The sequence below is a fragment of the Arachis stenosperma genome, chromosome 6 (genome assembly GCF_014773155.1).
Source record: "Arachis stenosperma cultivar V10309 chromosome 6, arast.V10309.gnm1.PFL2, whole genome shotgun sequence".
Lineage (NCBI taxonomy): Eukaryota > Viridiplantae > Streptophyta > Magnoliopsida > Fabales > Fabaceae > Arachis > Arachis stenosperma.
This window is the reverse complement of record NC_080382.1, coordinates 17,038,838-17,052,334: the sequence shown is the minus strand read 5'-3', so window position 1 is coordinate 17,052,334 and position 13,497 is coordinate 17,038,838. Positions and strand designations below refer to the sequence as shown.

General features: G+C 34.5%; 1 protein-coding gene and 1 non-coding gene across 2 annotated transcripts; one reads left to right on the top strand and one right to left on the bottom strand.

The window, feature by feature from the left end:
- The first annotated feature begins 339 nt into the window (after positions 1–339).
- On the top strand, positions 340–1,371 carry LOC130936189 (uncharacterized). Its single transcript, XM_057866221.1, has one exon. The coding sequence runs from the start codon at positions 465–467 to the stop codon at positions 1,080–1,082; it is 618 nt and encodes a 205-aa protein (XP_057722204.1). The 5' UTR covers positions 340–464; the 3' UTR covers positions 1,083–1,371.
- Positions 1,372–12,511: 11,140 nt separating this feature from the next.
- Positions 12,512–12,619, bottom strand: LOC130938616 (small nucleolar RNA R71). The gene has a single exon (XR_009069775.1). It is a non-coding gene; the product is annotated as a small nucleolar RNA R71 (small nucleolar RNA).
- Positions 12,620–13,497: the final 878 nt, after the last annotated feature.

Below are 13,497 nucleotides of genomic sequence, written 5' to 3'. Positions count from 1 at the left end.
TATATATTTAATTATCACATCTCTTTAATTTGCGTAAGAGCCTCTTTTTTATATTTACATAAATTTTGCATTAGATCATAAAAATTATGATAATATATTATAAAATTATTTATCCTAAAAGTTTAGATAAAAAAATATATAAATGTATATAAGATTCTTTCACAAAATATTATGAAAGAAGAATGGGAATTTGTGACAATTATTTAAAGTGTGATATGTTTGTTCATTAATAAACAAAATGTATATATAATCTCCTATCATGTAGTGGATTTGATTATTTTCCTTTTATTTTTGTAGAGTTGATTCAAAAGATGAGCATTATTCTTTCTATACTTAGCCCTTTAATAAAATCTATAAAACTGTGCTATAAAATAACACCTCAACCTCTTCCAATATCCACACACAAAAATCATTGCATACATTCACACAAATTAACACAAAAATCTTCTTCTTCTTCTTCTTCCATGGAAAAGAACAACACCAAATCAAGCACTACCACCATATGTAGCAAAATCAGGGAAGCACTTTCAAGCTACCCTGCTTTCAGAGCTATTCATCGCCTCAACAGTAAGCAGAATAATAAGCAACAACACAACCACCGTTCATCAGCACCAAACTCCATCACAATCACAAAAATACATGCAACTAATAGTAGAAAGATGAACAAAGAAGGAGGAAGAGGAGATCAACAAGGTTCAGTAATCCCCATCAACTATGATTACTCTAATAATCATAACAAGGTCGTTGTTGAACCTCCAAAGCAAGTAGCAGCAGGGAAGAACCAACCTGCTTCATCAACAAACAACAACAACAAAGGAGTAATGAAGATTCAACAACATCAACAAGAGACACTCGATCTTAATGGTGCTTTCAAAGAGTTCATTGATCGTGTTAGGAACGGAATTAACGGAGCTGAGCACACTAATAACAATAATAATGCTGGTGGATCCGCATTATTATCAAATCATGAGGCTAATAAGAAGATGGAAAACCAGAAAGATCACCATTTTTCTGAGTTCATTCAGAGTTCTAGGAAGAAGCTCAGAACAACATCAAATATTGCTTCCTTCAAAAGAGGGTAACTATTATACCATGTTTCACTAGTGTATGTGCATGTAATAATTAATGTAATTAATGTTGAGTTTGGCATAAAAAATATATATAAGATTCGTTAGTTAGTTGTTGAGTGGATTCAAAATAAGTTAAGGGCCCTCTTGCTTGTAAGTTCTATTATTGGATTATGTTCTCTATTATATGTTTTATATTTTTCTTACAATTTCCCATCCTTTCCATATTTCAAAGGATAATGCTCATTACATTGTTACTGATGATGATAATAATAATTTGGATTTAGTGTTTTCATTCTCTATATGATTAACATCTATCATATTCGATTTTCTTTCTTTTTCTCTTATATTTACCCTATAAAAAAATATTACATGATGACCAATATTTTCCTACTATAATTCATAAGCTGATTTGAGTCTCTTCAAAATTTTAACCTATAGTGCGGATAAATTTTTTTTATAATAGCATTATTTATTTATTGATTGTGAAAAGTAGTTATATTTATTGATGTGATAATATGGAATTAATTGTATGCACAATAATTTTTGAAATATTAGTGTCTTTAAATTAAAATTTTTTAATTAATTCGTTTTATAGATAGCAATATTTTTTAAAACTACATTCATTATTAAACCGGTGTATTTAGAAGTTCAATGATTTTAGGCACCAAATTACATTAATTATTTTTTTTTTGGCAGAGCATCACACACTTACACATATTATATACACTCACATACATTTATGGCTTTTATCTACTACTTAATCATATCCGAATTCAAATGTAATATATTGAAAGACATGTTTAGTCACTCAACTAAAATCTTATAATATGTGGATAGGAATGGCAAATGAATCGAATTTGTCAGGTCGGTTTGCGTAACCTACCAAAAAAGATGGTTTAGGCTAAAAATTTGAAGCTGCCAAACTTAAAAAGCTCGCCTAATCTGCACCGCTTAATATGTGGATTTTGGCGGAGTAGAACGAATTTTCTCAACGGGCTTGGTGTTTTCTTGTCAGAACTATTTTTTACAAATTTTTATGATGTTATTAATTCAACAAGAGGATGAAGATGATCTAAGTTATATTTTGGATTATGTTTTATATTTAATTGATTATAAACTTAAAGATGTTTAATTATATGTTTTTGACAATATTTGTTTTACTTTGGACAATGTTAATTTTATTATTTTATTTTAAAACACTTGGTTTATAATTATGTTTATTATATATTTATAATTATAGAGACTTTAATATTTATGAATTTATTAAAATGGTTGTAAAATTATATATATTGTTTAATATTTAATAAATTATATATAAAAAAATAAAAAGATTTGATAGACTTGACCGACCATCTACCAACCCACTGTTAAATGGAGCGGAAAAGAAATTCAGGACCACCTCACCCGTTTGCCATCCATATATGTGGGTGAGTGGATAAGCTTTCTGCCCCTTTTGTTTTTTGGTCAGGGTGGACTCTCCACTTGTATCCTAGATTTTTGTACAACCGTTAAGCCCATTTCACTCGCGGATAATAAAGCCTTCAAATGACCTTCAGTCCTGACAAAAAAATATGACCTCCAATGTAAGTTCCAAAAAACCAAAAAAAAATATTTAATTTGATCCATGTCTATCTACGGTTTTGTTGCTATATTTAACAAAATTATTTGGAGGGTCACATAATTTTTCAAACTTTTTTTTGGTGACTTTTCAAATTTTTTGTTTATCAAGAATAAAAATAATTTTTACATTCTCAAAAAAAGAAAAAAAAATTGCCCATATATCCGTGTAAGGCCTTCGATATTGATATATAATTTGGTAAAAATTAAAAATAAACACTCAGGCGACAAACAACTTTTAGCATTGAATTAATGGCTTAATATTTTGGCCCCATTTATAAGAATATACCTAAGGTGAAGAAGTTGATTCCTCCAGAAATGTTAGATTTTTCCATAGTGAACTGAAAAGGGGAGAAAAAACTCACATTTGTCTTATAATCCCAACCAGTCAACCACCCTTCGCTTCCTAATTATGATCATATGTTTTATGCATATTAAGAGCAGAAGTATGACTTTGGTAAGTGCTTCCAAGTTCCAACCTTCATGACAAAAAATAAATAAAAATTATTATTTAGTAGTTATTAATTTATATTTTTAAATATTAAAATTTTAATTTTATTTATTTAGTTAATAAATTAAATTTTATATTAATAAATTTAGTGATTTTTTTACTTTAACCCTATACAAGATTATATATATCTCTTAAATTATTAGTCATTGTAAAGAGATTAAAAAAGTACTAACATACTTTTTAGTCTGGTGATGAAATTTAATGAATTTCTCTTATTACATAAAAATTATTATATCAGAAAATTAGATAAAAAATTAAGTAACTTTTTTTATTTAATTTTTAAATTATGACATAAACAAATTAGATTAAATAATTTTTTTGTTATATCAAAAAATAAAATAATAAAATCAAATAATTTTCTTTATATTTAATTTCAACTTATTTTTTTATTTTAATTTATTTTCTATTCAATTTCAATACTTATCCATCTACGTATCCGTCGTTCCCTATTATATTTTGGTGAGTTTTTTGGTGGCTAAATTTCTCATGGTTAACGGTGGCTAGATGTTGACCATCCAATCTAAATTTGATATTTTGGCATAGGTATTTGAAAGAGAATTTTTTTAACCAGCTCTGTAATTAATGATTATGTTACAGTAATGTGAGGTAAGTTTTATATAGTTACTGTGATCGCAAAATTGAAGAGTGCATCAGTTAGAGTTTTGGAGTTTCTTGCCGGCGATTTTCAATCCAAACAGTGGATCGCAGAAACACAAGGCTTATTGTCACAGTTCGTGAAGCTTCTAAACGAAGGAATTGAGGGACTTCACTGGGCCATTTTGTGGCTTTCGGCTTCGATTTCGGTGAATCAATTGGCGAACCCCGAGCATGCCCATTCAAAAATTGCCAAAGCAGTTTCGAAGATACTGCAGATCATCGCCTCCAGCAGTTCCATGGTAGAGAAGTGCCTAAGATTTCTGGCGATAATGATGACATGTGCTGATGGTATAGGGAAGCGATGGGCGGAGATATTTCATGCGCTGCGAAAGTGATGGAGAGATTGGCGAAGGCAAGAAAGGTGATGCCGGAAGATGCGGTGGTGGTGCTGTGGAACATGTGCTGCCTTTTGTTTTTGTGGAGCATGTGCCTGGATTTGATTAAGCCTTGCTAAATGCTCATTCTTAATAAGTAACATAAAAAAGAAAAATATGCCGTTTTAATACTCGATTATAAATTAAATTAAATTTATTTTTTGGTATGGTATTTATTGAAAATTCATTTGTTCTTCCCAAAAATTTTTAATCAGTTTTTTTTCTTTTTGGTAAACCCAATGTCCCAATTATAGCCCACATTAGGGGTGTTTGCGGTACGATTTGATTCGGTTTTTTAGTAAAAAATCATCCAATCCAATCATTTAATTAAACTGCGATTCAGTTTTTTTATCGAGATCATCCGAATCAAACCAAACTAATTAAAATCAGTTTGGTTTGGTTCGGTTTGTTCGATTTTTTCAATCAATTTAAAGAAAAACTTGCCATACTTTTTTACAAAGTCATATGATTGAGATCATAGAACATAAATGCGCAGTAACTAACAAAAGTCTTGAACTAATGAAATTCAACGACAAAAGAAATTAAAATACGATAATTAAAGAAGTTTAAAAGTTCAATAGTCAACACAACAAAAAATAAAAATAAATTTTCAACAACAAATAGCCACATTTTGGTGTCCTCTCCAACAAAATAACGAAACTTCTTTAAGAAAACGAACCTGAAATCAAAATGCAGTTACATAATAAGAATAATAATAATATAGCACCAGTAGAAAAGTGAGATACTCCAAAGGGGAGTTTGTAACATCCTAATTACCCTAAGCCTTACCTCATGCCGTAAAGCAAAGTTTAATCAAAGGTTACGACAATTCTAAAGCTTATACATAAATATATATAGAAGGAATAATATATTCTAGAAGCCCGATGAAGAATTAAGCTCAAAAATAGGATTTGAAAATCGCAAAACGTACACTCGAAGTTACAAACTTAATGCACAATATATAGGTATAATATAACAAAATATAAGAGTATAATAATCATAAGATACTAGTCTAAGCCTGCGGAGTTTAGGCTGACTAGTTAAATACTAACATACAGAGTTTTGAAAGTAAAACAGCTTATACAAGTTTTTCTCTTAAAGTAAAGCTCTAGGCAAAAGTAACTATAAAAGTGAGAGTACTAATAAAAATAAATCAAAGAACTTCATAACATGATAAAGGTCCTTCGCTCAGTCACCATCAAACAACTCACCGAGGTGGGTTGCAACCTGCATCTGAAAAACAACAAAATATGGTATGAGAACCGAAGGTTCTCAGTATGATAACAGTACCCAGTAATGTAAGATATAAGACCCCAGGACTCCAGAGGCAATCCTAGAGCTTCATATCAACACAAGATTCAAGCTTAAAGCATAACTAAAGTTAAAACCATAACTTCAAAACTTAACATTTATAAAATTGGGTGAATTATCCTAAGGGATTTCTATCTATCAAATCACCGCTGTCCCACAGTCTTCACCAGCCTAACCGCCATGCGATCCCATCGCCACCGCCTACCGAGCCTCGTCAATCCCAGTAGAAAGCACAATTAATTACAATGCAAGTAAAACACAAGTATAGGCATATATGTCAAGTAATTCAAATAGGCAATTAGGCATGTTATACAATTAGGCAAGCAATTACAAGTTGGCAAAGCAAACAAACAGATAGAAGATGCACATGATGAATACCTGTCCTATTGGCTGTGATATCACATTGTCGGTTCAACTGCCAACCCGACAGATCTCCATGGAGATGTCGCCCTTTGGAATCATAATGGGAACCCTCGAGATATGGTGCTCGGAACACCGTCCAGGATTTTGTACCTGCACACTCTAGTGATTCGAAGGGAAGCGACCAGGATACTATTGGCACGGACCTCGCATCTCAACGTAAGCGGGACGAAACACCGCCCTTACGCCGCCGCTACTACCTCGACAGTCGGGATCCAACCAAACCGTCCCTGCCAGGCGCATAGCGTCTCAACAATCTCAGTATAAAACAGTGATTCAGTGGTTTTAAAAAAATCATTTTTCAATATATCATGGATCCATCATTCCATTACGAGTCCCAGACTCATCTCAACCACTGCCAATTCATAATTTCCATTCCGAACTCATTAGTTCACCACTTTCACAAATCCTGATCAATAATCACTAATATACTATTCTTCCTTCTTCCTCAACTAAACCCATCCTCAGTACACCAGAAACCTAAGCCTTCGTCCTCTAACTTTTACCGGAATTACCGAAATAAATTCACCTAGGACCTTCTCTATATTTTGACATCCAAAAATAAGCCAAAAAGTATTAGATAAGTGTCACAGAAGTTTACAAGCTTGCCGAGAAGGTGAAATAGTTAAAAACAATATTTTAGTTGAAAAACAAGACAATGTGCGTACGTATAGGGGTGTGCGAGCGCACGCCCAGGAGGATTTTCAAAATGTGTGCGCATGCATAGAGGTGTGCGTACGCACAAGTGTAAAATTTTCCAATTCTGTTCGCTCGCACAAGGCGTGCGAACGCCCTCAATAGAATGCACCTTCCAACGTGTCCGTGCGCACAGCTTGCAGAGCTTCGCTGGTTATGTGTGCGCACGAAGCGTGCTAGCGCTCCCATCAGTAGCCATGTCCCCGTGTGTGCGTACGCACAAGGTTGTGTGTGCGCACAGGTTCAAAAATTCACGGGTTGTGCGTGTGCACAGAGCTGTGTGTGCGCACACAAACCAGAAATCACAAATTCTGCAGCATTCACAGAATTCAGATTTCAACACCAAACTTTCAACGATCATATCTTTTTCTACAAAGTTCAGATTTTCACAAAATTTAAACCATTTTAAATTTTGTTAAATTATCTTTCATTTGATACAAAATGCATTAATTTTCAAAAATAGTAGCTCAAGATATGATCCGTTGAAGTTCATCAAAAATTGGTTTTTACCAAAAGTTCACTAAGTAATTAAACCTCCAAAATTCTCTACCAAACCAATTCAAAGCCTATTCAATTTCACCATAAAACACAATTAAATGCTATACTTTACCTTTCCATCATAATTCAACCAACTCAATACCTATACCAATCAATTCCTCCTTCACAAGCTCAATAACTCTACAATTTGCACATCAATATTCCACTATCACTAACTTTATAAAAATCTCATTACTCACAAGCATATTCCAACATCAACACATAAAAATTCATTATCATCCCACACCATCATCATTATTCCACCCAATTTCATAATTCAACATCATTAGTTACCACACTTAACACAATCATCAAAATCACCATACATCACAATTATCAACAATCAATTTCAATTCTATTCTATGATCAACTAGTCTAAGAGTCCAGAAATATTATATATTACATAGAGAAAACCGAAACCATACCTTGACCGATTCCCAATATGTACAAAATCACCAAATTGGCCTCAACCAAACTTCCACAAGTTCTCAAACTCAATCAAGCCATCAATTAATCTCCAACAAGCATCAACAATCAATATTCCAAGCTATACATATTATTGTACAATAAATTAGTACCTAGGGTTCTTAATTATTTAATTTTACAAGGGATAAGGGTGAGCTTACCTTACCCACAGTTGATTAAGACAAAATCCACTAAGTACCTGGTGCTAGATTGTACCTAATTAATCAAAATCACAAGAACCACTCATTCACTATAGCCAAAATCGAATTTGTTATAGAAGGAAGAACTGGGCAAAAAATTGGAAGTTCCTTACAACTTTGTTTGGATGAAATCGAAGAGTTTGACAAGAGCTTCGCGTGGCAACTAACGGCACACGAATAGGAGCTCTGAAGAGTGAGATATGGCTCCAAGAAGAAGATGATGAATAATGAATTTTTGGAACCCTACTTCCCTTCTCTCTCAATCACGTTTCAGGCTTTCAGCTGCTGGAAATGGGTGAAAATGGCTGAGTTTGCCACTTAAGTGGCTTTATATATGTTGGGCTTGGGCCCGATCCAACCCGTTAGCGTTTTTGGTCCGTTCAGCCCAAATTCGGGTCAAACATTTAAAATTAGGGTCCGGTTTTCCATTCTAAATATTTTTCTAAGGTTTTCTACTGTTTTTAATTATTCTTGCACAGAACCGAATAGACTTAAGCCGGTACTGCCGGTTAATTTACTGGTACACGTTTTTACGCAATTTTTCAAAAAAAAAAATATATTTTTCAACTCAGAAAAATCTATTGAGTCCAAATATCATATTTATATTTTCTAATTAATATTCTAAAATTTTGAACATATTCTGGGCAATTAAATTATTATTATTTTACATTAATTATTCGGTTAATTAATTCGCGGTTCTTACAGAGTTAGTTTGAAAATGCATCCTGGGCTGACATCCGAATCCATACAAAACAAACTTTAATTACCAAAATTTTTGTATAGTATATAGCAAATAAACTATGCTCAAAGTAAATTCTAAATTAAATAAACATGTAAATTCCTAGCTACTCCATACTCCATGGATTTGGATCCTTTAAAGTTTGAATTTCACTTTAGAGAGTAAAGTGTGATCTTATACCCTTGAATAGTTTCTCTCTCATATTTATTCTTGATCCCACTGATGAGCGGATAATTTATACGCTTTTTGGCATTGTTTTTAGTATGTTTTTGGTAGTTTGAGTTGAGTTTTTAGTATATTTCTATTAGTTTTTAGTTAAAATTCACTTTTCTGGACTTTACTATGAGTTTGTGTGTTTTTCTGTGATTTCAGGTATTTTCTGGCTGAAATTGAGGGATCTGAGCAAAAATCTGATCCAGAGACTCAAAAGGACTGCAGATGCTGTTGGATTCTGACCTCCCTGCACTCGAAGTGGATTTTCTGGAGCTACAGAAGCCCAATTGGCGCGCTCTCAACGTCGTTGGAAAGTAGACATCCTGGGCTTTCCAGCAATATATGATAGTCCATACTTTGCCCAAGATTTGATGGCCCAAACCGGCGTTCAAAGACACCCTCAGAAATCCCAGCGTTAAACGCCGGAACTGGCACCAAAATGGGAGTTAAACGCCCAAACTGGCATAAAAGCTGGCGTTTAACTCCAAGAGGAGTCTCTACACGAAAAATGCTTCATTACTCAGCCCAAGCACACACCAAGTGGGCCCGGAAGTGGATTTTTATGTCATTTACTCATCTCTGTACACCCTAGGCTACTAGTTTTCTATAAGTAGGACCTTTTACTATTGTATTTTCATCTTGGTAGCTATCTTTGAGTTTTATGCTATCTTAGATCACTGGGAGGCTGGCCTCACGGCCATGCCTAGACCTTGTTCTTATGTATTTTCAACGGTGGAGTTTTCTACACACCATAGATTAAGGTGTGGAGCTCTGCTGTACCTCGAGTATTAATGCAATTACTATTGTTCTTCTATTCAATTCCGCTTGTTCTTTGTCCAAGATATCACTTGTTCTTCAACTTGATGTATGTGATGATCCGTGACACTCATCATCATTCTCACTCATGAACAAAGTGACTGACAACCACTCTTGTTCTACAAGCATATGAGGCTCTAGTGAATATCTCTTGGATTCTTTAACCGGAATCTTCGTGGTATAGGCGAGAACTGATGGCGGCATTCAAGAGAATCCGGAAGGTCTAACCTTGTCTGTGGTATTCTGAGTAGGATTCAATGATTGAATGACTGTGACGTGCTTCAAACTCCTAGCAGGCGGGGCGTTAGTGACAGACGCAAAAGGATCGATGGATTTTATTCCGGCCTGACCGAGAACCGACAGCTGATTAGCCATGCTGTGACAGAGCATAGGAACATTTTCACTGAGAGGATGGGAGGTAGCCACTGACAACGGTGAAACCCTACATGAGCTTGCCATGGAAAGGAGTAAGAAGGATTGGATGAAGACAGTAGGAAAGCAGAGAGACGGAAGGGAAGGCATCTTCATATGCTTATCTAAAGCTCTCACCAATGATATACATAAGTATCTCTATCTTTATCTTTATGCTTTATTCGTTTATCACTATACCCATTTGAGTCTGCCTGACTGAGATTTACAAGGTGACCATAGCTTGCTTCATACCAACAATCTCCGTGGGATCGACCCTTACTCACGTAAGGTATTACTTGGACGACCCAGTGCACTTGCTGGTTAGTTGTGCGAAGTTGTAGTGATCACAATTTCGTGCACCAAGTTTTTGGCGCCGTTGCCGGGGATTGTTTGTGTATGGACAACTGACGGTTCATCTTGTTGCTTAGATTAGGTATTATTTTTCTTCAGAGTTCTTAAGAATGAATTCTAGTGTTTCAAGGTGATGTTCTTATCATCACCAAAGCTGATTGATCATCATCAATTTAGCTCTTGAATGCAATGTCCTGCTGAAGCTTAGCTAGCTATGTCTAATTCCTTTAGACTAAAGCTTTAGACTAACATTGCATGATTCCTGGAATTCTCATTAAGAATTTTGATACCTTTATTTTCTTCTTCCACTTAATTTTCGAAAAAAAAAAACCAAAAAAAATTACAAAATCATAAAAACCAAAAATATTTCTTGTTTAAGTCTAGTGTCTCATTTTAAGTTTGGTGTCAATTGCATGTTTCTGTTCTTCTTGCATTTTTCGAATTTATGCATGTGTCTTAATTAATCTTCAAGTTGTTCTTGATGATTTCCTTGTTTTGATCTTTGAATTCTATTGACTTGAGTGTTTTGTTGTTTCTCATATGCATTCTTATTTTGTTAGTGTCAATAGTATACAAACTGCTAAGTTTGGTGTCTTGCATGCATTGTTATTTGATTTTAGTTGCATTTTGATTTTTCCTCATTATTAAAAATCCAAAAATATTTTTAATTTGTGTCTTTTCAAGTCAATAATACAGAGAATTGAAGATTCAGAACATACTGTAGAGGAATTATACAGAAAAAGCTGGGCATTCAAAAATGCCCAGTGAAGAAGACAGACTGGCGTTTAAACGCCAGCCAGGGTGCCTGGCTGGGCGTTTAACGCCCAAAAGGGTAGTAGTTTGGGCGTTAAACACCAGAATGTGCACCATTCTGGGCGTTTAACACCAGGATGGCAAAGGGGGAAGATTTTGTTTTTCAAATCAATTTTTTTTTCAAGTTTTCAAAGTTTTTCAAAATCAAATCTTTTTCAAATCATATATTTTCAATCAAATGTTTTCAAAATCAATTTCTTTCCTTTTTCAAAGATACTTACTAACAATTAATGATTTGATTGAACATTTCAAGTATATTGCCTTTTCTGTTGAGAAAGGTTTAATGTTTGAATCATATCTTTTCTTGTTAGGCAAGTCATTAATTTTTAAAATCATATCTTTTAAAATTGTTTTCAAATCATATCTTTTAAAATTGTTTTCAAATCAAATCTTTTCAATCATATCTTTTTAATCACATCTTTTTCAAAATAAGTTTTCAATCAAATCTTTTTAACTTCTAATTTCAAAATCTTTTTCAAAAATCACTTGATTTCTTTCACTTTTGGTTTTCGAAAATCAAATTAAAGTTTTTCAAAATGTTTTTAAAATCTTTTTAACTTAATTTTCGAAAATTACTTCCCTTCTTCTCACATCCTTCTATTTATGAACTAACACTAGTCCTTAATGCAAAAATTCGAACTCCATCTTTTTTGATAAGTTCGAATTTTCTACTTCTGCCTTCTATTTTTCTTTTCTTCTGACACCTCAAGGAATCTCTATACTGTGACATAGAGGATTCCACATTTTCTTGTTCTCTTCTCTTTCATATGAGCAGGAACAAAGACAAAGGCATTTTTGTTGAAGCTGACCCTGAACCTGAAAGGACCTTGAAGCGAAAGCTAAGAGAAGCTAAGGCACAACTCTCTGTAGAGGACCTAACAGAAATCTTCAAGGAAGAAGAACCCATGGCAGCCGAAAATAACAACAATGCCAACAATGCAAGGAAGGTGCTTGGTGACTTTACTGCACCTACTCCCGACTTCTATGGGAGAAGCATCTCTATCCCTGCCATTGGAGCAAACAACTTTGAGCTTAAGCCTCAATTAGTTTCTCTAATGCAACAGAATTGCAAGTTCCATGGACTTCCATTGGAAGATCCTCATCAGTTCTTAGCTGAATTCTTGCAAATCAATGACACTGTCAAGACTAATGGGGTTGACCCTGAGGTCTACAGACTTATGCTTTTCCCTTTTGCTGTAAGAGACAGAGCTAGAATATGGTTGGACTCTCAACCAAAAGAAAGCCTGGACTCATGGGAAAAGCTAGTCAATGCCTTCTTGGCAAAGTTCTTTCCACCTCAAAAATTGAGTAAGCTTAAAGTGGAAGTCCAAACCTTCAGACAGAAGGATGGTGAATCCCTCTATGAAGCTTGGGAAAGATACAAACAATTAATCAGAAAGTGTCCCTCAGACATGCTTTCTGAATGGAGCATCATAGGTATTTTCTATGATGGTCTCTCTGAACTATCCAAGATGTCCTTGGATAGCTCTGCTGGAGGATCTCTTCATCTGAAGAAGACGCCTACAGAAGCTCAAGAGCTCATTGAAATGGTTGCAAATAACCAATTCATGTACACTTCTGAAAGGAATCCTGTGAACAATGGGACAAGTCAGAAGAAAGGAGTTCTTGAGATTGATACTCTGAATGCCATATTGGCTCAGAATAAAATATTGACTCAACAAGTCAATTTGAATTCTCAAAGTCTGTCTGGAATGCAAAATGCACCAAGCAGTACTAAGGATGCTTCATCTGAAGAAGAAGCTTATGATCCTGAGAACCCTTCAATGGAAGAGGTGAATTACTTAGGAGAACCCTATGGAAACACCTATAATTCTTCATGGAGAAACCACCCAAATTTCTCATGGAAGAATCAAGAGAAACCTCAACAAGGTTTCAACAACAACAATGGTGGAAGAAACAGGTTTAGCAATGGCAAGCCTTTTCCATCATCTTCTCAGCAACAGACAGAGAATTCTAAGCAGAACCCCTCTGACTTAGCAACCATGGTCTCTGATCTAATCAAAACCACTCAAAGTTTCATGACTGAAACAAGGTCTTCCATAAGGAATTTGGAGGCACAAGTGGGACAGCTGAGCAAGAAAGTTACTGAACTCCCTCCTAGTACTCTCCCAAGTAATACAGAAGAAAATCCAAAAGGAGAGTGCAAAGCCATAACCATGGCCGAATCTAGAGAGGGAAGAGAGGAAGTGGACGCCACTGAGGAAGACCTCAATGGGCGTGCACTAGCCTCCACAGAGTTCCCTAATGAGGAACCATGGGAATCTGAGGCTCAAAA